At 30.9% G+C, this 27,180-nt stretch overlaps 1 protein-coding gene across 1 annotated transcript in view; it reads right to left on the minus strand.

Moving 5' to 3' along the window:
* Positions 1-7,061: 7,061 nt before the first annotated feature.
* Positions 7,062-27,180, minus strand: part of LOC143255256 (cathepsin L-like) — a 28,611-nt gene continuing 8,492 nt past the window's right edge. The window contains exons 4-13 of the mRNA XM_076510650.1: positions 25,415-25,517; positions 19,605-19,718; positions 18,490-18,641; positions 16,883-16,979; positions 14,846-14,926; positions 13,938-14,057; positions 13,114-13,178; positions 10,244-10,337; positions 9,576-9,649; positions 7,062-7,422 (exon numbers count right to left, since the gene is read on the minus strand). Coding sequence (XP_076366765.1) covers positions 7,348-7,422; positions 9,576-9,649; positions 10,244-10,337; positions 13,114-13,178; positions 13,938-14,057; positions 14,846-14,926; positions 16,883-16,979; positions 18,490-18,641; positions 19,605-19,718; positions 25,415-25,517 — 975 coding nt within the window. The 3' untranslated portion in view covers positions 7,062-7,347. The remainder of the gene's footprint in view (positions 7,423-9,575; positions 9,650-10,243; positions 10,338-13,113; positions 13,179-13,937; positions 14,058-14,845; positions 14,927-16,882; positions 16,980-18,489; positions 18,642-19,604; positions 19,719-25,414; positions 25,518-27,180) is intronic.

Consider the following 27,180-nt stretch of genomic DNA (forward strand, 5'->3'; position numbering starts at 1 on the left):
TAAAATGAAGGCAGCTAGTCATCACCACCCACTACCAACTCTTGGGCTACTCTTTTACCAACGAATAGTGGGATTGACCGTCACTTTATAACGCTCCCACGGCTGAAATGGCGAGCATGTTTGGTGCGACGGGGATTCGAACTCGCGAATTGTTTAAAATAAGTGATTTGATATTTTTAATTTTGAGTAACTTTAGTCACCTGCTGTCTGTCCTTGTTTTGTCTCTATTTACACATAATATTGGTTTGGTGTTTTTATACTTTTCATATCTCCTTCATAACATTAGTTTCGGATGGAACTCTATTAAGTACGCTTAGATATATCTAATTGTAAGTGTGCTTAAAATGTCATCTTCCTTTTGATTTTTTCATTACAGTTTCAATAAACCATTCTGTTTCATTGGTTTTTCTTTCTACACATTATTTTATTCTTTCAAACTATATCTGGTTATCTGGATGTTTTATAGCCAACACAGTGATTTTAACTGAGAGGTGTATTGTGTTAATTCCAGTGCTCTACAAAGATAATATTTTCTGTTAATATCATGTTCTTTTTCTGCCTCATCTCTTTATCAATTCTCGAAAGAGGTTTAAATTACTTTACCTCCAAATACGAAATATCAATAACTAGCTGCACAAAACCGTATCTTTCATGTCTTAATTGTATTCTACTTTATATTTATTAACTTTGTGCTTCTTTCTGATGTTATATTGTAGAGAAAACAAAGAAGTCACGTTATAGCATAATGTGCTTTGCTTCCTTTGTTATGACATTGTATATATATTATAGAAGACAAATTCTTAAAGAGCAGCAGTGGTCCACGATTATTTTCTACATTGTGTCACTTCAAATGATGACTACTAAGCCAAATGACCGCGCCTGAACTTGTTGGAGAACCCATCACTTCACAGTATAGTTTTATATATTCATGGTTATTATAATGATTAACAATAGGTTTTCATCTGCTTGGAACCACTGATCCAAAAAACACGCTTATCTCTTTCTTGATATTAATATCACTTATTAAAGTAAACCTAAAAATACGTCTTTTCCTTTATTTTCGGATTAGAGTGGTGACAAGTGACGCTTCAGTACAGAACATAACTCGTTTCTTTGTTAAGGCATATTTTATACTGACTACAAATGCAACATTAGTACAGAAAGTTACTTGTTTCTTTGTTAAGGTATATCTTATAATGATTACAGAAGAAACGTCAGTACAGAATGTTACTTGTTCCTTTGTTAACATTATATCGTGATAATGATTATAAATTTAATAATCACAGAAGTCAGAGATATAGAGCATAACATTACAGTGTTACAGTGTATCGTATATTGATTACAGTATATAGAATACACCAGTATATTTCTTACGATACATCTTTAAGTGATAACAGAAGTCTTAAATACAGAACATAATGTGATTCTTTGTCACAGTATATCATATATTGATTACAGTCTACGAGCACAGACCAGTATAACACGTGGTGTCTTTTTTGTTACAATATTATCTCTTGGTGGTTACAGAAATCCCAGACATAAAACATAACATAATGCTTTGTCATAGTGTATCGTATATTGATTATATTCTACATGATACATCAACACAGAATACGGCTTGTTTTTTTGTTACAGTATATTTTTAGTTACTTATAGAAGTCACAGAAATAGAACATAATGTGATTCTTTATAATAATAAATTGTGTATTGGCTATAGTATATAAAATACACCAGTATACAATGTGGCTTTTTTTGTGTTAGAGTATATCTTTAGCTGATTACAGAATCCACAGATATAGAACACAGCACGATTATTTGTTACAGTATAACCGTATATTGATTATATCCCAAAGAATGCATCACAACAGAAAATGGCCTATCTCTTTTTTTTTTTTTTTTTTTTGTTAAATATATTTTAGTTGATTACAGAAGTTACGTTATTTAGAAACCATTTTCAGGATACTTTTAAGTAAAAAACACCATTAACGTGAAATATGATTTACGTAACAATACTCTTCTTCATAACTACTGAGTTTCCTTTAGACCCTTCAAAAACTTGGTATAATACATCGAAACTAAGCATGATTTTTATAACCAGAACAATTTCATTTTATGAAGTCTATTTTCGAGTTAGTTGATAAAGAAAAACAAATAATCAAATTCAGTAGTGATCATATAAGAATTTGTACTTTTGACAGAAGTGCCTAAAGCTTTTATTTTCCACATTGTCAAAATATTTCATTACAATGATGATTCATTATGTACGTAAATGTGTGTCTGTTAGCATCCATACCCAGAGTTGGCTGGATCAACTACAGTAATGTTTCATACGATAACTTGAAATTGTATGAAGGTTTACATGAACTATCTTATTTTATGATTATTGCACACAAAATGAGACAAAAAAGACTCTGAAACAGGACACATTTTCACTTTTTTATATACTTTAACTTTGCGTCATCCATAGTTGGCTAACTCGATTAAATTATTTTTTATACGGTATTTCTAAGCTGCCTGACATGTATGGACTATTTTCTTTTAGAATTATCTTATATTGAATGTGATTACTTAATTACAATAAAGATGATTTTGTATGGAATGTGACTACTTTGTTATAATAAAAATTATTTTGTATGGAATGTGACTACTTTGTTACAATGAAGATTATTTTGTATGGAATGTGACTACTTTGTTACAATGAAGATTATTTTGTATGGAATGTGACTACTTTGTTATAATAAAAATTATTTTGTATGGAATGTGACTACTTTGTTACAATGAAGATTATTTTGCGTGAAATGTGACTACTTTGTTTCTTGTGAATCGTAGAATGGTTACAGTAGTCACGTTTATATAAAACTAATTCGGAGCAGATACCCTGCAGAATGCCGGGTCTGAGGAATTTAAAAACTTACTACTAAATATTGATGAATGTTGGTAGTTTTTGTTGCTGCTTAAAACATAAACTAATATTATCAATAAAACTCCCTCTGGTGTTCAGTGGTAAGTCTGGTGGCTTATTAAAACCCGTTTTTGCAGTGGGCACAACACAGAGAGCCCATTGTATAACTTTGTGTTTAACAACAAATAAACCAAAAAACATATATTGTAAACTAAAAATTAAGACTTTTTGAAATTGATGTTTTCAAATGTTACAAAGATGAACTAGGGAGAAACGCGTTAGTGAGTCTAACATAAATATTTTTAGAGATCAGTCTTCAAAATGTCAACATTTACAAATAAAAATTATATACTTTACACCAGACTATAAAGCTTATGCTACCTTATCTACTGCCATACTCAATGTAAACATCGGTGTGAAAATTTTGAAAGCTAAACCTCACATTTCAAAAACACATTTTTAAACATAATTGTTAAGCTCATAATCTTTCGTTAAATAATATTGGACTTTAAGATAAATAAAGTGTCGAAAATGTTTGCTGAAATAAAACCTTATATATTGGTCCACACATATTATTTAAAACATTCACGATAACTTTTGTTCTAACAATGGATGAAGACAAAAATATACATGTAAAAACTTCCTTGCCTTCCGCTTTAAAGTTTATTTGTATAACTATAGACAAACTACGAAAATCAAACCAGTTACTTCTAGACATACAGCAAAGCTAAGCAGTTGTACAGAAATAATGATTCAAGCAATATCTGGATCGCTAACTTCGTGAAACAAAGTGACGAAAGATTAGTATACGTGTATATACGTACATTATTATGTAATACAGCGTAATCCTGTACTTCAAAACCATCAGCGCAAATGAGAATTAAGGTCACTTAGAACTGTTTAAACAGGCATATATTTCGCAAGATTGAAATAATCAAGAGAAGTTCTGTTGACCAGATCTGGTTAACTGTCAACATTTCTAAGTTGAAAGTAACTGGGGCAGCTTGAAACTAATACTGTTTTAACTGGTGTTTCTCACACTGGTGAAATATGCATAGCAAGACATGTGCAACTATGGGCGTCGCTTTTTCCCCTCTCACATACACAAGCATTTTTAAAGTAGATTTAAACCCAATTTTGGCTCAATAATGTGCAGTATCTGGGATGATATGTCCCTCTTTATCATTATTCTTCCTTGGACTAAATACATTTGTAGCTGTTCAGGTTTGAACCCGTAAATGTTTTACAACAATCAAAACAGACAAACGCAGTATGATGATTTTCGATCTTACTTTAAGCTTAATGAAAATAGCAATCTACTTTTTGCTTCTCTTACTAAGTCATATACTCGCGCAAAGCTACACAAAGACTATCTACCCTGGTCGTCTTTAATTTTGAAATTCTAGACAGGAAGGAAGGCAGTTAGTCAACATCTACCGCCAACTCTTGGGCTACGCTAATCGAATAGTACAAGTGACTATCGCCCTTACAACACATCAGTGATTCCAAATGGAAAGCGCTATTTTGTGGCAATGAAATACAAACCTTTGAATCTACAATCAGCACACTAAACAAGCTCACTCTCGGCTCAGGTATTTAAAGTAGTGCGTGTTTATTGAGTATAGTCGCTTTAATTCCTTATGAGAAGGGTCCATCATGACAATATTTAATCCTTGAGCCAGTCCAGATCAAGACACATAATTTTATATAAAAGTACACAGTTTAGTTCTTAATAAAAAAATTTCAAATTTGATTTCTCAATGGCAACTAACACACACATACATATACCCACTAAACATACAATTTAAGATATTATATTACAATATTTCAAGCCAAAACTTAAGCCATTTCTTCTATATAACATATGAAGTCACTTTCAAATGTTAGGAATGAAATTTAATGAGTAATCATCGCAAGAATATTTGAGGACATTGTAAGCCTTTCTCAAGCGGACACTCGGCCAGTACCTTATTGTGGTGTTCTGAATGTCTGAGTACATACTCAGAGATTCTGGATCTCCGACGAATACATGATCCATAGTTCAAAGAAGCAGAGTGGCAAATTGCTCTCAGCAGCTCATTCATAAGCTCTGTACTATCCAGGTTTCTTAGCGATCCATAATCTCATTAGAAGGATGTCTTCCAACTCCGAGAGGCTCTCAACCCCATGTTTCACGATCTTTATCTGTTGGTACTACTATCTCGTCTGCTAAAAAACAGCGGCACTCTAGCCCTTAATCAGAACTGGCCTTGCGATGGCCTGAGAGTCATGTACATAGTGTCAACACATGGTCTGAGACTCACCAGATGCAATTCTACCTGTGAGACCCTTACAAGTTCAAACTTACTTCTCACTGTCATCGATTCTCAAGAATAAAACTCAATCTGCTAATCTGGATGCACCAGAAGTCAGCTGATCTCCTAATTTGTAGCTGCAAGAATGTGTTGTCCAGGAGAGGGTTTCTTCTACACCCAACAACACTCACATGCAACGATCTTTATTCAGCGTGTTACAGTCAACTTCACAAAAAAAGTAAATGACGTAGGTCTACTGTATAATGGGAGATTTAGCAATATATAATGCAAAGTGATAGTTAATTTCACTGAAATTCTGTCTGTGCTAAGACGTAAAGGGGTTGGATGCGATGAGTAATACGCAATTAAACTATCTTTATTCATATAACACAAAAATCAGTGTTTGTACAATATCTTTGAAGAATGGACAATCCAAATTATTGGAATTACAGATTGTTTAGGCTGACTATAATCCCTCGATATTTATTTACAAGTTGACCAACTCACAGAAAATAACGTTTCAGGGTAGCAAAACCCCACGTTATTGAGTAACATCAGGTCTACAAAGAGCAAGTAGCGCTACTCATGTAACTGTTCGTTCACATTTAAATTTAAAAGAGGTTATAGCCTCAATAAGTCTCCTTATTTACCAAACACAGCCGTCGTCCTATGTGTACAAGATGTAGCTTTGCAACTGTATTTTCATGGGAAAATCAGGTGTTTTCATCAAGAGGTGACAAAGGTAGAAAGTATATAACAAAAGTAACACAATGACTTTTTTGACCACATGTTATGCAAAAACTACAAATATGTCTGTATAACTACAAAAAAGAAGAAAGTGCATGTTATGATTCTTTTCCATCAGATTTTAGGCCCGACATGGTTAGATGATTAAGGAACTCGACTCTTAATCTGAGAGTCGCGAGTTCGAATCCCCATCACACCCAACATGCTCGATCTTTCAGCTGTAAAGGCACTATAATAATGTGACAGTCAATCCCACTATTCATTGGTAAAAAACTAGTTCAAGAACTGGCAGTGGGTGGTGATGACTAACTGCCTTTCCTTTAGTCTTACACTGCTAAATTAGTGGTGGTTGGGTGCTATGCTAGTTTATTTTGATAACTGGATGGGGCTCTTCATACTAGTATAATTTGTTTACTGGACCACCAACAAGTGCTTTTCTACCATTATGGGAGCTGAAATGTTAGCTTCAAGGGGTAAGATTTTAACTTACTTACCCCCAAAATGGTAGTACCTTATTTTTCTTATTTAATTTTCATTTTTCAATTATTTTTTCTTCTTCTTTACTTTGGAGAGCAGTCACTTTCCCACAACTGTCTGCAGGCAGTGAAGGGTAATATAGATGTGGGACATTGCAGGCTTGAGCACCCACATTTCGCTCTCCTAAGTTCTATTTCTATATTTATTGCTACTCCTTTATTTCATTTCCTTTTGTAAGACTGGTAAATGGAAGTTAAAACTGATGGACGGTATATCCCCACTGCAATGTGGGTCCTACTTCTTAGTCACCTCCAAAACCTAGGGTGCATTTTATATCCCACATTATAGCTTGTATCCTGGGATCTTTTTAATTAGTGCAGCATTTTTTATTTATTATTTTTTAATTTATTTTTGTTTTTAGGTTATAATAAACCAATATAATTAGTCAGAGGTTTGAATTTGCTGTTTTTAACCAAGTCCTTCCTTTGATTTTGTTTACTTAACTTTATCAGTATTAATTGTGTGTACACATATATATATATATATATAATTAAAATGTTACTGTTACTGTTGCATAAGAAACTCTGCATGACTCACTTTTCTTGTTACTTTATTTTTTAAACAACCATCACAATAGTCTCTTAAAATTTAAATATTATGCAGTTTTATTTAACAAGCCTCAGAATCATGAAAACCAACATACAAAAAAACTCAGTTTTTAAACTAAGTTAAAAAATTTAAGATCTCTGTAATCAGTGTATTTCCTTCTCTTTTAGTGGATTCTTCAACATTTCATTAATCATTCCATGGTTCGACTAACTCTAATCATCAATAACCTTGGTTGCTATACTGTAAATTTCTACAAATAAAATCATGTTAATAGCTATTCTACTCAATGTTAGTGAAGAAAACATGCGAGAAGATTCTTCAGTTGACAACTGCTGTTGTAGCCATTTTATTGAGTCCACATGTACCATCACCACGATAAACACGGTAATAGCCCTAGAAGACAGAAGATGTGCATTTATAACAATTAACTAAACTGTATTTCTAAATGCTTAATACTTTTACAACGTACTTGAACGTACTAGTATTATGTCACTACAACACTATCCTTTTCTGTTAAACTATGTCAGCATTCAATCTATGTGCTGGAAGTTAAATATATTCCTACTAGTTTACATAAGCTGAATGTCTGTCCCATGACAGGAAATAATGATTTATTTTTCTTCTCAAAATTATATATAAATAAATGTTTTATTAACATGATTTCTAAAAACTAATTATAATTTAATAACAATATATGTATGGTGAATGACTGTCCTATTTCTAGTACCTCACAAAAACAATTTTTATGTATATCTGATCATCTATAAGTATCGCTTGATTACCATCCTGATTTCTGTATATTTTTAAGTTGTATTCAAATGTTCTTCTTGATAAATCCTTATAAGTTGAAACATACAAAAAACTAATTATCAAAAACATATTCCCACTTGGTCAACTGTATGATCCTGTAAATTATTAATTGTAATGGTAAAGGCAGTGAATTATTATGAATTCTGAGATATTTTCTTTGGACTGTCCTCCTGATTTTAGTTTTATTTGCTCAGGGCTGAAAAATTTGGGCATTTTCAAAATTGAAATGTATCATGGGTAAAACATACAGGTTATTATAAAGCTGTTGCCTAAGGCTCCAACTAGACACGATTTGGTATGTTGCATCAGTGTGTTCCATCAACAACAAAGTAAACATAATGGAGTTTCACCCAATGCTTATGTTTTTTATGCACCAGTAATTCCAAGCATGTAGCATGCATTTCCCCAATTCAATTTTATTACTTATAACGATTTCTATACACCTACCCTCAAATCTAATCATCTACCCAAAGTATACAATTGAATGTTTTTTTTATATACACACATGAACAAACATGTGGCTGAAAGAATTTTAAAACACCACATTTGCTTCTTGCAGCAGAAATCTTCATTGTTCTGTGCAATGAATGACAATGAATGAAATTGCATGACAATCAGTACTGAGATATTAGCACGATGGATGGCTTTTTTGTGCTTATGCTGTAGATTATACATCACATGATTATAGTAAAGCCTCTTAGTTTTAACTTTAATTAAAATTCTATTACCATTTTAACTTTAAGTACATATATTTTTGCATCTAAAATACCAACAAACCTAGCATTTAATAATTATTTTATTATTTCTCTGAAACCAACTTAATTTTTTTAGTTATTTCTATCAATTTTATTTATTATGCTTATTTCCTTTAAGTTTTCATGACATATCTTTTTGTCATGTTTTAAAGCGTAGTGAAATTTTTGTTTTAGAAAAGAAAACTGACAATACACAGGAACACATCACATTAGTACCAGATTGCCACATAACTGATTCTATACCTATTTGACAATATTTCCTATTGGAGTAGCCCAGCATGGCCAAGTGGTTAGGGTGCTTGACTATAACCTGAGGATTGTGAGTTCAAATCCCCATTCCACCAAACATGCTTGCTCTTTCAGCCATGGGGGTATTGTAATGTGATGGTCAATCCCATTATTCATTGATAAAAGAGTAACCCAACACTTGGTGGTAGGTGGTGATGACTAGCTACCTTCCCTACAGTCTTTCACTGCTAAATTATAGACAGCTAGTGTAGATAGTCCTCATGTAGCTTTGTGTGAAATTCAAAACAAACAATATATATTGCAGTTTGATGTCTGCATAGTTTATTAATTCTGTAGTTTTTCAAATGGTTCATACAGACCATCTCAAACACACTGTTCCAAAGTGCACACATTTAATTATTCAGATATCTTGGAGCTAGAAAGCTTTGTATGTAAAGGAAACTTTTTTGTGAAGAGAAAAAATCCTAATCTACATCAAGTAGTTATATACTAGCTTAACCTTAAACGAAATTACAGAAGTAATTTCATAAAATTGTTGTAGAAAACACAGAGACACCTTGCACCCAGTTTTAAATGGAGCTAGATTTTAACCCACTTAAACCTTATGACAACTCCTAGTTATAAGATATCAGTGCTTCTATTGATATGTTTTAAATTTATTGATTCAAATTCTCTAAATGTAATTAAAATTTAGTTACAGTATCTTTAATATATAACACAGTATGTACTCACCTGTTCACCCCAGCTACTGCCCCAACTGTTCTTTATTATCCAGTATGGTGTGGTCTTCTTAAAGAACTTGTTTTCTACAACAAAGTAAGTTTACAAAATGAATGAACACACAGTTCTCATAGCTCTCTGAATATAAACAACTGCTTCAGTTTTATCCTTATTCAAAACTTATAAAACTTCCTTAACTCGTAGAGATAAATTAAAAGCTTTTTAAATGTTTTATTGCATTAAAAACTAGTGGCATAATTGTAATCTTTAGCTTATATATTACAGAAATACTTGTTAATCATGACCCTTGCATTTTAATGACTTTACACTTTGCAAATTAATGAAATTTATAGACTGATTTTACAAATAACAGTTAAACAGATAACTTGACATTACTAAATAACATAAGTTAGTTAACAGGACAATAAATATAGAGTTCATTACATCAAGATTATTTCTATGAATAGTAAAGCTTTTGAAGTAGCTTGTTCAGTTTATCACATTAAAGATAACTAAAAATTGAAAAAAAATGTACATTCTATTAAACTTATTAAATTACATAATAGTAATTATTTTAATATACTAGTGTATTTGAATGTAGATTTAACCTAAACATCTACACAAACATATTTACATTACTTCTTCCATTACACCTTAAGAAATAATATTAAATAACTTACCAGATACTCCATATCCAACAATAAGAACACCATGATCCAAGTTGTCAGGGCTACACAGAAATTTCCATGGATGTGACACACCTCCAAAATAAAACTAGAATATATGTAAGAAAAAAAAACAACAAAGGTATAAAATGAGTTGTCACCTGAACAATCATGATTTACATTTAATAAAAAACACAACTGACAAACATTTTTCATGCTTCATAATTTTGCAACAGATTATTCACAAAATATCGTATGATGTAAATTTCTTTGAATCATATAATAAAATATGCCCAAAATAATGTTCTGATGAAATCAATACAGTGCAGAAATATGTTACAATAATAATTCAGAAATATTGTAAGTTAGGTTTTTTCAGTATTTAATGGTACTATTGTTCAGCAAGTGTGAAATGATCATAAACTATAAATTTACATAGGATATTCATTAAAAACTTTAATTATTTTTATCTTCAAGCAATAAAAATGTTTTTAATTTCAGTAACAAATATTTATGTAAATTGTACAAATACAGTAAAACCTGTCTAAGATGGAATCACACAAGACGGAGTAAAATTTCCGGCTTAGACATGCATTTCCTTAATTATATATAATGTTTTAGCAGAACGTGATACTTGCTTGACTCAAGGGTAGTAAGACGTTTGTGAATAAAGTTATTACACTGTTTATGCTGTATTTATTAGAATAAGAACAAAAATAGACATTTAAAATATACACAAGTACACAAAATCTTAATCAAATTTATTTGAAGAAAGTGTCCAATTTCAACTGTTTTGCTTTTTTAATGGACTTTCCCATGGGGGTTAAAAGAGAATACCAATTCTATAGCTTTTTCATGAAGTTCATTTTTCCCCTTTGTTCTTGCATACAATTTGATAGCGTTAATATAACTTAACACTTGCGATAAAGTAGGAATTTCTATTTTCTCACTATATTCCATTTTGTTCATCTTCTGAATCTCTCACTCTGTTACCATCTTGCAATTCTATTGCAGATTTTAAATCAATTTCATCAGTTTCTGTTAAAACATTCTTGTCAACATTCACAAAATCAGTTGCATCAATCTTCTCAATCAGAGTTTGGATTTCACTAGAGTCGTCATAACAAACAACTACTCTACAATCTCTGCCATTATCAAAAATAAATCCACAGTTTCAAAAACACATTATTATGCATTCATCTTTTATGCATGTGACTGAATGACTTAAAAATGCAATTGCATCTTACACGTCAATTTTCATGGTCATTTCAAATGCTCTCTTACAGTCGTCCATGTTTGCAATAATATGCTGAAGCATCAATTTTCTGTATTTCAATTTTATACATTGTATAATTCTCCTATCTAGTGGCTACAGAACTGATGTTGTACATGGATGTAGAAAAACTAAATGAACATTTGAAAGTTGAACTTTTGGGTTACAAGTTGCATTACCTAAAAAAAGTAGAACATTCCTATTTTCTTGTTCCATTCTTTTGTTTAATTTGTTAAAAAAAATCCTCTAATGTAGCACTTGTCATCCACGCTTTATTATTCGCTTTACATTCAACAGGAAGTTGATTCTTCCTTAAATTTCTGAAACAGTGCAGATTTTCACTTTTACCTAATACCCATGGTAAATTTTCTTTAAATTTTAAAATTAGAGAAGATAAGAATTTATTTTTTCATGAGAATTATTTAAAGGATAGAATTTTGAACTTAAAAGACAAATATATTTCTACAAATCATGAATCTAATTTAACTGCAAAAATAATGACGGCAGAAAAATGAATAGAATAAATTTAACCAATACGTACTGTAACAAAATGTCCAAGAATTTATTAATATTTAAATAAATTATTAATACTTCATCACAAACATTTTCTCCACCTTACTCATGATAGATGAGGTAGGTGAAAGATAGTCTTCTGTCCACGTTACACAGGTCCTGCCATATAGAGAGCTTTTTATAAGAGAAATCTTAAGATAATGCTGCAAAATTTTTATATTTCCGGCTTGTACAGGTTTCCACCCTATGCAGTTTTTGGCTTAAACAGGTTTTACTGTATTTATTTCAGACAGATTACAAATTTGCTCTCATTTAACTCTACACAAAAGTAATTTTTGGTTATGTTTCCAATACACATTACAAACTAGTTGATTTCTTAACTTGGAGATCCTATTGTTAGAACACTCTGGTGTCAATATATACCCCTTTGTCTATACACAATATTTTGAGAACCCCTCTTGAACTCTGTCTATAAACAGCTTTATTTTTGGTGTAATATCATAAATACTTTAAAAAAGTTGGCTTTTAGTGCTCTTTAGTGTCAATACTTGATACTTTCAAACACACTATCAGTGTGAGTGTGATTTGTAACTGCTAAGAAAGAAACCTATACACTGGATAAATGGTGTGCAGAAAGTGTCTTTGACCATTATTCAGTTCTTCACATGATATAGGTCCAGCTTATCTATCTTTGGTTAACTGGTGTTCAGGGTTACTAATGAGGAATTCTCCAAAACTAGTATAACCTAGAAGACCATATTGATCAAAGTGTAAATCAAATTGTACCTGCCTTGAACTTAGACTTCAAAATTAAACAATTTTCTGAATACTAAGATTATTTATTATTACTTCAGACTTTGTTGTTGTTGAAGAATCTGCTTTTGGTATTCTCCTTCTCATTCCTGTAAACTGTAGTTATATAAAAACCGTCTAGAAACAATCATTAGAAATTATTCAAATATGATTAATTTAAATCAGAATAAAGCAGCCTAAGTCCTTTATAGTTGGTTTTAAACTTTACTTAATAAAGACATGATACAAACATAAAATCCTTAGTATTACACAACAGAAATCAACAGTAAACCTTATGATAATTTACCTGCATTGCATTAGCATTGATTCCAATAGAAATAGGTCCATTTTTAACAAGCCAAGCTGCTAGTTCTGAAAACAAAAGCCAAGTTATCATAGCAAAAAATCAATGTAGAAAAATGGACTTTAAAATGTACAAGTATTTTAAGTATTATCTATCAGACATCAGCATTTCTCAGCTTAAAGACAAATTAAATTTTGTTTATACATGTTATACTTTATTCACCACCTGTATGTGTGTGCATATGTATATGTATTATTATGTGTAACATATCATAGATATTGGATAAAATAATTCAATATAGTTTTTAATTTATAAGTACTGTTTTTAGAGAAATGAGAGTCAAGAGTGTTACAGATAAAATATAGAATTACTCCTTTTGGTACTTATATATTGAGGTACTACATACTATTTTGATCCTATTAATAAATCAGGTACAGCTTTAAGCCAAAATACAAAATAATAAGAAAATTGTTAATGATTATAAAAATCATGGAAACTATTTTATTATTTTCAAACATGAAAATGTTGACACATAATCGATGCATTATGTTAACTTGAATAAGTACATTTTGCTACTTACAAACTGATTAAAGTTCAGGAACATTTAAATTACACACAATAGCTTTAATGCTGCTTCTATATACATTTTTAATTATTTTTGTTTACCATTGATGAAAAACATAATACACAAGTATGAGACTATAAATAAATCTTGGTATATTCAGAATATAAACAATTCTAAAACATAACAAAAAAATATAAAAATAAACCTTCAACTGGTTTTCACGTTTAACCCAGTTCTATCCAGTTTGCTTTCTCAGACCTACCAGTTTCATTCTGAGGTAGAGAATTAGAGCCATTGATGTTCACACGAGCCTTACTTTGATTGAAGAAACAATTTTCATCAACTCCTTTATATGGATAATCTTTCTCTGTTTCCAAACCACCTGAAAAATTAAAGTTGTTGTTTAAAAAAAAAACTGGGTAAGAGACCATGAGACTGTCATATTTATCTTAAGACACATAAACACTATAAAAGCAAAATGTAATCATCATTACCCTTTCAAAAACATTTCTGAAAAATGTATCTTTTTTTTTTAACTCCTGTAAACCTTCTCAGTAACTCTGTGGTAAGTCTGCAAATGTACAATGCTAAAATTCTGGTTTTGATACCCATGGCAGGTAGAGTGTATTATGTAGCTTTTTGCTTAACAATGAAACTGACTCCTGTAGGAAAAACACATATTAAAGGTAAAGATGTAATTTTGAAAACGTTTAAACAATTTATAAGTTTTGAGAGTTTAACATTAATTTCTGTTTAACAAAATACCAAATATGGGCATCATTAAACAATGTTCATATCTATCTTCAAGAGAAGAGAAGGCATACTTTACATACCAATATATATCAAATGACAAATTTGATGAAATTCACATTTTTCATACAATTTTATAAAATTCAAATACAAATAAATAAACTAAAGTGTAATTAAAATGAAAATAAAGCTTTTATCTTCAACTGGTAAAGGCTATCTTGGAAAACTCTCAAGAATCTTAGTTTTAAATATTTTAAAATAATAAATTAGAATATCAAATTCAAAATTATGAACCAAAGGTAATAAACACAGCCACTTCATTATAACAAAGAGACAATTATACAATAATTTACCAAAACAAAAAGCATACTGCCATATGAACAACTAATAGTATTATTTACATATAAGAAATTAACTTACCCAATTTCATGATTTGTTTGTATGCATTTGAAGGCAATCCTCCATTACAGCCTTCATCAACTGTGTCACAGTCCACCAATTCTTAAAAGATATATAATGATGTAGAAAAAAATTCATAAAAACAAGATATGATGACAGGATATTGACACTGCTTCTTTACGAGAATTTTTCATATTGTTACCCAATTGATGTAGGTAATAGCCTACTAGTTTGTAAGATAGGTACTTGGTTTTCATAGCAATATTTTACTTACTCTCAGTACGTTAATTTATTGACAGCTAAGTGATGTTACAATTTAAACAGTACTATAGATACTGATGTATGGTAATTATTATGATATTCAAATAGCACAAATTTTAACTTTTATTTGATATTATTTAGATGATTTTATTAACCCAAAAACACCATAAGTGAAAAGAAAATATAACCATTCCCATCAAGTTTGAGTATAAATAAAAAAAATATTTTTAATCACAAATTAATAACATCTAAAAAGAATTTATAAACAGTTACGAAAATTAAATATTCTGAATATTCTGATAAACATGCACTGTCTGATACTAGAAAATAAATTGGCAAGGATGGTCACCACAGGAAAAAAATAAAAAAAATTACTGTTTCCACAATATTATTTGAAATATTTTATTAGTTATTGTCACTAATGAATACAACATCTTTATATAGGCATTCTACTAACCAAGCAATAGAATAAGTTTGCTATCAAGTCTACAGGGATGAATCTCTGATTGACATTCTAGCCACTTTTACAATAGTCCAGCTTAGCCTCAACTTCTATGATTATTCATATTTCAGTTTATATGAAGATTTACCTAAATATCCATTAACTAGGTATCTATGACCAAGTAAAAATTATATAAATATCTAGTGTCTATACTTGTTTCCCTTTTTTGTAGGTACCTCCCCACTTTCATTGGCAATTTATTTTTCCTTTTAAGTATAATTTTCTTTATCATACAAACACAAACACAAACTAACATGGCAGGGGTTTAGTTTAGAGAGAGAGAAATCTGAGGAATTCTCTCTCCAACTGGGGTGATCAGGAACATGTGGTTCCTCTTCGTCCCCTTTCATGAAAGATTATTGAAATTAGCAGGGGTTTTTATTTTTCTTTTATTTTGACTCTTTTTTTGGGTGAAGGAGTGAGATTGGTCATAATATTGATGAGCGAGACAAAGGTAGCAACGAAGAAACCAGCCAGACCAGATCCCGAAAAACAGATGTTAAAGTAAATATGAAGATGAACATAAACGCGAAACGACCAATTCAGGGGTAATAATGTTGTCTTGGCTTGGGTCTAAAGATCCAATGCCTAAGATTTGGCTATGGGGGGAAATGGGAGTGCTCCGAGAAAACCCACTTTCACAGGACAGGCGCTTTTTCATACAAAGAAAGAAAGAAGACTTATGAACAAAAAAATTACATTAATACAGTTGATTCATCTTGCCCTCTCTATTTTTAATAAATTGTTTCATTTTAATGAAATGAAACAAAGAAGACTTCTGAATGACATGGACCCTTTAATAACAAGCAACAGTCCTGAAAAAAACTTGCAAACTTTCTTTAAAAAAAAGGACTTGTTTTTTCCTTTTATCAAACACTCTGGACACTAAACATCTTTTATTACTTGGCCTAATAAGACTGAACTTTTAATTTTCCTATATTGTTGAAGTATTTTTATCATAAGTATAAATGTTTCTTGAAAATTGTGGAGATAAGTTGTATTTAAACTGTAGTTAAACTATATAAACTTATAAATTCTGATACTGTGATTTAGTTAACAGGTGTATATATATATATACATTTACAATTTTTCAGTAGCATAGGATAACAAAAAAAAGAACAAAAGCAACAGTGGTATTTATTTCTGTCATTTCAGCATATCACACATCTATGAAGTGACAACTTTTGTTCAAAGTGACTTTATTAATTATACTACTTAGATTTTGTCACTATTAATCAAGAACTGAAGTTTCCAACAGGACAGCCTCTCATATTAAAAACATTTATTTTTCTTACCTTGTTCTGAAAGAGACACTAATGTTTTTTTCTTTATGGCCCACTGTCCTTCAATGTTTCCAGTGGTGGAAAATGCCCAACAAGATCCACATGACCCCTTTATTAAAAATATTACAAAGTATTTAAAAATAGAATTTTTTCCACTGATAAACACTTGTAAGTAAACTTAGCCTATTTCAACATTTTTTAAAACTATTTATGTACTAAATTACTTGTAGATTCATGATTTTGTTGGTTACAGACAAATTTGAATAAAAACACCATTAATACTGCAATTAATTTTACTAATTCCTCTTGAGAAACTAATGTAGAAACAAAATCCTTTAATACGATTTAATATGTAGCTGAAAATGAAACTGCATAAAAGTGTGTGTATATATATATATATATATTCATTTGAGGAACAAATTCATGCCTGATAGCAAAAAAAAAATCTTGTTGTCTTAATGACTGACATTTTAACCTAATAATTTTTTGTTTGTGAATTTTGCATAAAGCTACTCAAGGGTTATCTGTGCTAGCCGTCCCTAATTTAGCAGTATAAGACTAGAGGGAAGGCAAATAGTCATCACCACCCACTGCCAACTCTTGGGCTACTCTTTTACCAACGAATAGTGGGATTGACCGTCACATTATAATGTCCCCATGGCTGAAAGGGCGAGCATGTTTGGTGCAACAGGGATGCGAACCCGCGACCCTCAGATTACGAGTCGCACGCCTTAACACGCTTGGTCATGCTGGGCTGTGACCACTATTATTTCGTAAGGAATAACTATTATTTTTATTATTCTCAAATATTTAAATTAAAAAAATAACTTGTACATAGATTAAATATAAGACGCATGTAAAATTTGATGGGAATTATTCACATTCTCAATACAGAAGACAATGGTTGTTTGTAGTTTTCACTGTTTGTTTAATAAATCATTTAATTTTTGCAATCTTTATAGTAACTTTATTACCATAAATTAAGTTTATGCTTCTCCTAGGTAAAAACATAAGAAAAATACCTGTATACAAAAACAAAAACAACTAAAGAATTTATTGCTTCTTTTTTCTGTGTTTTATGTTATTTGACTCCTTACTTTACATTCTGTTTTTAATATTTTGTGTGTTTAGTTTAATATTTCTTTTGTAATAACAAATAAAGTTTTTTGGATATTTTAAAATTACATACAATAAGTACTCATTTTAAAACTTGAAATTTACAAAACTTTATGTTGGTAAGATAGTGGAACAATAGTGTTTTGTGATCAGTAATGTTTTGTACTTCATAAATATTAAGAATATCAGTTTTAGAAACATTGTAATCTTACACACATCTAACATTCAGTGAAGAGACTTCAAAAGGATGCATAATATGCTTATTCTTGCACCAATCCTTTAATGCCACATATTACACAATACAGAGATAACTAATATCAGTTCTTAATTAACCTTATTCCAAATTAAATCATTTGAATGCTAACAGAATTTTGGATTTAATTTAACCTACAATACCAGCTTCTTTAACAACACACCTTCAGATGCAATGCAGATGTTAGTAAGAAATAAAACAACTTATGGAGAAAGAGAAAAGTAACAAATTTTTGTTAAAAACTTCACACCTGATTTTTTACTTCAGTCACAGCATTTTTCTGCCTCCAGTCAAAGGACTTGGGCAAAGGATCAACAACAGAAACTGTGACCATTGGTGGAGTAGCATCCTTGTGAGCCAAGTCTGGACGGAATCCCAGATAATGCTTTTTAAATTCTTCAACTAGAATAGAATAAAAGAATTTTAACCACTTTTAAGTTTTACCTCAAATTATTACAGAATGATTTTATGATTTTTGTTACCATCATCCAAAAAACTCAGTATTTTGTATTTTCAACTCCAACATCTCTATGTGACATCAAAGACAAACAGCCTGATAAAAACCCCAATGTTCAGATAAAGCCACTTCTAATTTGAAACTAACAACTATAACAATGGCAACCAATCAATAACATCTACCACCTGCATAGCAGAATTAACAGCTTCATGTCTGAAAGTATAGAGCACACTCAGTGGCATATTGTGGCTTGAACCTCGGACCTTTTTTTTTTCCATCCACAACCCAACATCCCAACTAATAGGTCATGCCAGATCACAAAATAATAACTAAAGGCATTGTATGCAGATTGAAACACATTATTTTCTTCTATTCAGATATTTAAAAAATAATAACTGCACTATAGTGACAAGACTAATGTACACAAAGAAAACACTTTTGTAATAACACACAGCTATTAAGTACTTTACAAAAATGTGATGAAACTTGTCAATAAAGAGTAACACACATAAAATATTATCTATGTGAAATAGCATAAAAAAATCAACTACACATATTATTCGGTGTAACTGTATTTGCTAGTTATTAAAACTTATGTTCATCATTACTATAATGAACAAAGTTATACTGATTATTGATGATGCACTGTGGAAGACAATCTACACACCACCTCATAGAATATAATTTATCCTCTTTGTCTTCAAAGGTGTAAAATCATGACTCCTATGTGTGGGTGCACCACTCATACTGCCCATGGTAAGGTTCTGATGATAAAATACACAATCATTCAGTCACAATGTTTCTCAAACTTAAAATGAGAATTTTATATGATAACCAGCTATAATCATACAAAATAATTAAGTTACATTTTTCTTAAGGTCATATCAAGGGTGGTAATATACAATTACCTGTCAGGTCAGAAAATTTTGTCACACCATATACAGCTGTACCTTTTTCATACTCATTCAACACATTAATCTTCTTCAAGTTGTCCTGGAACACTTGAAATCTGTATTCTTTCTCTATCAAAAACAATAATAACCAAATATAACAGTATAAACTGGCAGATATATGATTACATTAAAGTATAAAAATCAGAAAGTAACATACACCTAGGAAGAGTATTCATTATGAAACAAAACAAAGGTGAAATGGACATTGAATGTCTAGATCAGGGTGATGATGCAGAGAAGGTTTTGAAGGTCTAAAGATATATAATATTAGCATGAGTAGAGTGAATGATATTTTGAAAGTATTCTGTTAGCAGAATTCTGATCAATGTTATCATAAACTACTTATAGTAAGCTAAATTGTGGTGATTAGATATCAGGTTATGATTAGTAGTTTGTATCATCACTTTAAATTATTAAGTACTTTTGTCCAACATTTTGTCTAATAATCAGCTGCTGTTTTGAAGAAAGTCCTTACAAGGATTATTTCTGTGTTGGTAGAGGGCCATATTCAATCTTGAGTCTGATGCATTATCCTCTCAAGTTTCTCCTATTTAGAACTAGAATTAAATAACTATTTGAATAGTTTCAACAAGAATATCCATATTTTATTACCTCTACACTAGGTTTACAGGCCAAAAATTCCAATAAAAAATGGTCAAAGAACAAATTGGCATTCTGAATTATTTAGTAATTAATATTATATCAACAGTAAAGAAAGCTCAACAACTCAAATAAAAGACAGACTAACAGAATGCAGCACAAACTAAAAAACAAACAAAGATTAATCAATGAAAATGTATATTATATTTACCATAATTTTTTTCTTCTAAAGGGCTTAAATTTGATAATCAGTTCATTTGCCTATAATCTTGTTCATACCATAGCATTCATTATTCATAAAAACTGGTGAAAAGGTTTTTTACCTCCCTTGTTTATCTTTCAGGCCCCATAATCATTTTTGTAGCTTGGAAGATTTTTTAAACCAAAATTTCTGGCATAAATTTTGACTTAATGTTTGTTGGATCCCTTATGATTTGTTTGTTTGTTTTCAATTTCGCACAAAGCTACTCGAGGTCATTTTGTCCGGCCCGCCAGCAGCTAGCCGCTTGGAAATAAAGTTACATTTCATCAAATGTCCAACTGTCATAACAAAATAAATCACACGATGATCACTTTAAGCTGGCAAACACAAGACGTTATGATAAAAAGAAACAAGGCTGCCATGCGCATTTTTAACCAATAGGAAAATTCTTCTTTCGTCCTTGCTGCCCGTTTATTCATATCGAGACTCATATTTATGAAAGTATTAGGATTTCGAAAACAAGTACAGACTTAACCCTCGTCCTATCGACTCGTCTTGTAAATTCAGCGGCCTAGGCTTACCGCTTCAGCAAGCTCATTTCTCTTAGTAGTCGGGTAATACAATTTTCGTAACTCGTTCTTTGGTAAGTGTCGTGGCAAACGTACATTTCAATATATTTTGTTTGTGCGTTCTTGAACTAGTACAATACTTTTCTCACAGCGTTCTGTGTTTTTCATTTCTAGATCCTGTTTTTTTTTTTTTCACCCATCGTTATGGCTGCTTTTAAAAGAAGAAAAGTTGACTCTTGAGTGTCGTACTATCAATGAAGAATGGGGAGAAAAGTACTTCTTTGTGGAAACAAAAAAACAGAAAGCTACTTGTGTGATATGCACCGAAAGTATTGACGTTTTGAAAGAGTACAATCTTCGGCGTTACTATGAAACAAAACATCTATCCACATATTTGAAATTTTCAGGAAAGTTCCGTTCTGAGAAATTTGAATCCATGAAACGTGTTTTTGAATCTCAAAAGGATCTCTTCACAAGAAAGTTTGCTGAAAATTAATGTCACTCGTACAAGTTACAAAATAGTGTATAGGATGGTAGAGCAAGGAAAACCTTTTACTGACGGCAACCTCATCAAAGAGTGTATGATGAAAGCAGCAAATGAGCTGTGTCCTGAAAAAGCCAATTTCTTTGAAAGTATCAGACTTTCAGCAACTCCAGTTGTACGAAGAGCAGAAGAACTTGGAGAGAACATCGCATTACAGATACGCCAAAAAGCTACAGACTTCCTATGGTATTCTCTGGCACTGGATGAGTTTACTGATCTCTCGAGTACGTCACAACTTCTCGTGTTCATTCGTGGAGTTAATTTGGGCTTTCAGATCACGGAAGGGTTGGCATCAGTTTGCAGCATGCACGGAAGAACAACTGGAGAAGACGTTTTCATGGAAGTGCATAAAACTTTGCAAGACTATAACCTTCAGTGGAATCAGCTCAGAGGTGTAACAGTTGATGGAGGAAAAAACATGGCTGAAGTAAAAAAGGGTCTGGTGGTGCTGATCAGGAAACAATTGGAAGATCTTCAACTCCCAAGCGTTCTGTTCATACAATGCATTTTACATCAGCAAGCACTCTGTGGAAAATACTTAGATATTTCTTCCGTACTGAAACCAGTCATTTCTGCAGTGAACTTCATTCGGGGTCATGCACTTAATCATCGCCAGTTCAAGGCGTTTCTTGAAGAAATTGATTCGGATTTTTGTGACTTGCCTTATCACACGGCGGTAAGGTGACTCAGCTGTGGTAAAGTCTTGTCTCGTTTTTATATGCTGAGAAAAGAAATAGATATATTTCTTATCGAGAAATATAGAGCCGATCCACTTCTGTCGGATCCAACCTGATTGTCAAAGTTGTCATTTTTGGTTGACATCACATCCCACATTGAATGAATTGAACTTGAAACTTCAGGGGAAGAATAACCTTGTCTGTGATCTCTATAGAATCATTAAAGTATTTCGGAGAAAACTGTCATTGTTTGAAGCACATGTGGAAGGAGGAAACTTCTCCCATTTTCAGGGTTTCAATGAGTTTCATGCTGGAATCACAGAAGGTATCAACCTGGAGTTTCAGAAAAAAAATTATTGGTGATTTAAATAAGCATTTTTAGAGAGATTTTCGGATCTCGACAGAATCGAAAGTGACATTTTCCTTTTTCAGAATCCTTTTGATTGTGTCATTGATGACGTGCCAGTAAAACTTCAGCTGAAGGTCATCGATTTGCAAGGAAATGACTTGTTGAAAGCAAAACATAGAGAGGGGCAACTTACTGAATTTTACAGCTGCATACCTGAAAATGATTTTCCAAAGCTGAAGCAGTTCGCATCTTGTATGGCATCAGTATTTGGAACAATTATGTCTGTGGACAAGCATTTTCAAAAATGAAGTATGTGAAGTCGGTACATCGATCAAGGTTGACTGATGAACATTTGGAAGCAATTCTAATGATTGGATGCAGCAATTCAAAACCGAACACTGAAGATATTTTGAAAGCCAAACGCCAATTTCATAAATCTCACTAACTTTTTTGTGGCTTAGTGAAATTCGGATATGTACTCACTATGTGCGATGTGACAATTGTTTTTTGCTAATGTCACCTTCTTTGATAACCTTTTGGTAAATAAAAATGTTGGTTGTATTTCTGTTTGTTTTTTTATTATATATGTGTATTGCATGCTACTCCCACATGCCTAATGTGGCATCCTAAACTTAGTGTTAAGTCTTTTACAGAGAGCTTTCGTTCTAGCTTATGAGTATTGAACACCATGATCATGTGGCCCGTGCTTCTCATTCTCCAAGTAATCTGGCACCCTGTGAAAAAAGTTTGGTGACCCCTGCTCTACACCAGCAATTATAAAGCCTTGAGTAGTTATCGTTCCTTTTACCTTCGTTTTGTTTCACTTCAGGTTTTCACAAGTTTACGTCTTCTAAAATACAAAAGTCAATTTATTTAAATATGATAGCATAAAATACTAATAGGTGAATTTTAGGCAAAATTTACTGCATTTTAGGTTCAACTTTAGTATGGTATAAATATTTCACGATACTCTCTCAGATTAGTTGAAAAACACTTTAAAAAACAAGGAAAAACGAAATGCACTGTTTATAAAATTATTTTCCAAGCAAGAAAAATAAAAATATGTTATGTAACTAGTAAATAAACAGAATTTATTTCACTCTTAACTCGACGATTGCTTTAATTTAATATGACATTATAGTAATGATACAAGACTGAACACCTCTGGATAAACTTTTTGTTTTTTTAGCAAAAAATGAATAAATTGTTGATTCCTATAAGTACGCAGGTACAATCACGTATAGGATCTTTTGTATTGTTTTTAAGAATTCTATTTTTGTTTTATAAAAAAGAGAGGAATGCAATCACCTTGCTGAACCGGTCAGTAAATGGCTGTTCGAATACGTAGTTTCAGCTATTGCCATCTATTGACAAAAAATAGAACACCAGTTTATTTTTCTCTTTGTAAGAGTAGAAGACACTCTTAACTGCGTGTAGCCAATACATACAGAGGCTACAGGTATAAGAGGGTGTTGGGAAGCCTTGGCTTCCTCATGTAAACTGTCCGTCACATCGCACTAATCTAACTATTTTTAAAATATTATACACATAAAGACACAAACAGAACGAAAGAGGAAGCATGTGTTTCGCTGAATATAATTTACTTTTCGAAAGCACTAAATGATTCCGAACTCCACAACCCCTCATTAAGTGACCAAATGGCCTACACCTGCGTTTCTGAAATTAATATCCCAACTCACAAAGGATTACAAAGCAACTGTAAAGGTGTCGCGAGATCATTTCCAACCATTGCAACAAGATATTTTTGAGTATGTACAGCAGTTTTCTATGCATCTGTGTGTGAAATATGTTCTAAAAGGGTTAAAAAAAAAGTATGTCTGAAAACCTCAGGCCTACCCAAACAAGAGTCACGTGTCGCCTATATGAAACCCTACCGAAACTAAAAGTTATACATTTGAAATCTATGCCAAAATTTAGAGTGATTTGAACAGACACTATTATACTGTAACAAAAACAAATTCGAATGATGATTATCTTAACTATTGTTAACATTTGTGCCATGTCATACTCACTCTTTCATCTTCACAAGCATTCAAGTTTACGTGCAGGTTTATACGAGCTATATCAATTGTTTTTCTAATGCATTGACATAAAATTTCTGAAAATTCATGCCGGCAGAAGTAACCGCTTGCTAAAAAGTACTACTTTTAAGTCTAATATATAGTGAAAACTATTTTGATTAATAGTGCGAGGCTACTTAGGTTACTGACTTTTAAATATTTTTTTTTTATTTAGCGTATCTTATGATAACGATAACCGCTTACCCTTGGTAAAAATTAAAGAAATTTGATCAGTAACTATACCGTCTCAAATAGATTAAAGACAAACGAATTACGCTATAAATGTATTTAAAAAGTATACTAAAATTAAAAGGAGTTTTCATAATTATTATAATTGAAAATCATATACAAAATAAAAATATGAATACATTTGAATTAAATCTGCTCTATATTAACGCACAAGACTAAACGTAAAGGTTTATTGGTATTGGAACAAAAATTAAGAAGCATGTTACTAACAAAAAATGAATATAATTACATGAATTATTAGTTTACCATTTGTAAAAAAAACTTTAATTTTCTTGTAAACTAGCGTTATAACCTTTGAAAACTCTGCACTGTCTAAGTTATGCCATAAATCATGTATCTTCAGTGATTTATATTTTATTCAACATATTATCTAATTAAAATTCTTGTTGTGAAGTACAAGTAACTTCATCCTTTATTTGGCATTATTAAAAACTACATAATTAATTTTATTTTCATATAATTCTATGGATTTATCAAAACAAAAAACTACAAACCTTTAGAGTCATACTTTTTCTGGAACATTTGAATAAAATTTTCAAACATTGTCCTTTCAAGATTAATATCCTGAGGTGTGTTCTTCTCAATTTTTAGCTTTGTCTAAAATCAAATTTTCATATAATTTAATTTTTGTCACTGAGTTTCATGTTCTCTAAAGGTAAAGTATCTAACCTTACATTACCTTTTAAACAAAAAGAGAGTTTTTCCCGTTCTTTTTAAAAAAATACAAGTGTTACCCAATTTCATAGTGAAAAACAATTTCTACATTAACTAATTTATTTGTCATTATTTAAAGTTTTCAAAGTGCCTCAAAATCATCATTCTCCAGTTAATCTGTTTACGCTTCAGTGATAAGAGGAACTTGTAAAATTCAACATGACAATTACACTGTGGTTAAAGTTTTACATAAAGGGCAAACAAGGGATACTGAAAGATATGATGAACATGTAAGTTGGAAAAACAAACACCTCATTGTAATATATATCCAAAAACATTTGTCTAATATATTTTTATTAGAACTATTAAAAATCATTTAACTTTGTTTTGTTTTTTCCAGAAAGATTTTTTTAAAGAAAATTGTATGCTTAATATTTCTTGTTTTACATCATGTAATAAAAGTTTCCACTTTCATTCTCTTGACTGCATGTTTTCAAAATTGTGTGTTATGATAATGTGTTATGTTTACTTTTAGCATCTTGGATTCACTTTGTACACAGTAATATATCATACTGAAACACATAAGAGTACTCCACGTAAAAGTCATGAACAAAAATGTATAAAATGAATTTCTCTGAATGTCTCAATGGCAAAAACTCACAAATAGGATGTTCTGCTTAATATAAAACTTTTGATCTAAATGTAGTTTGAAATTTTGCAGTCTTGATTTAATCTATGCCTGATTATGGGTTCTAAATAATAATTAAAAAAAACAGACCCAATGTGTAATATTTCAAATTATATTTTAATAAGTGGCAATTTTATACCAATTCTGTCATTTTTTTCACAGAGTTTTTTTATAAATAAACAAAAGATTTTTCAAATAGTTTGCTAATAAAGATTGTATCTATAGTTTAACTTGATTTACATAAACATAGAAAGGCATTACTTACAAAAATTATTGAACGGCAAATTTTTTTTATAGTTTCAGTCTTTACACATTAAATATAACTATTTAAATAATACTAATGCAACCATGCCTTTATGTATATAGTATTGAGTGGTATTTTAATTCTGTTTAACAATCTCTCAATATTTAATATATCTTTCATAAAAATTGTTTTGATTTACAATTTTATACCAATGTATGCCATATTTGTTAATTATTTTACTAATACTTCTAAATATCTTGTAAGCACCCAACATTTTAATTATTTGTTTTGTAAATACACATATTTTTACACAGTGTTCAGGTTGTTTTAAAAATCTCATACACCACTTCTAACAGATTTTACATGGGTTAAACACAAAGACATGCATAATACAAGTTATAAAAATGAGAGTGTAATAAAAAAAATTCCTTTAAACTTGTCAAAAAGAAAATTAAGCTTGTAAAACTCCTAGAAATCATAAAACATTGAGTAACAACAAATGGTACTTATTACCTTCCCAACATACTGAATAAAATGGAAAGGATCATAACCTAATTTCTTGTAAAACTCATTTTCCATACATATACTACAAAATTAACATTAAAGATCACCTGCTTGAAATATAACACATGAATATAGAAGTCAATTTGTATTTGTGCACTTTAGTTTATAAA

Source organism: Tachypleus tridentatus, chromosome 1, assembly GCF_004210375.1.
Source record: "Tachypleus tridentatus isolate NWPU-2018 chromosome 1, ASM421037v1, whole genome shotgun sequence".
NCBI lineage: Eukaryota > Metazoa > Arthropoda > Merostomata > Xiphosura > Limulidae > Tachypleus > Tachypleus tridentatus.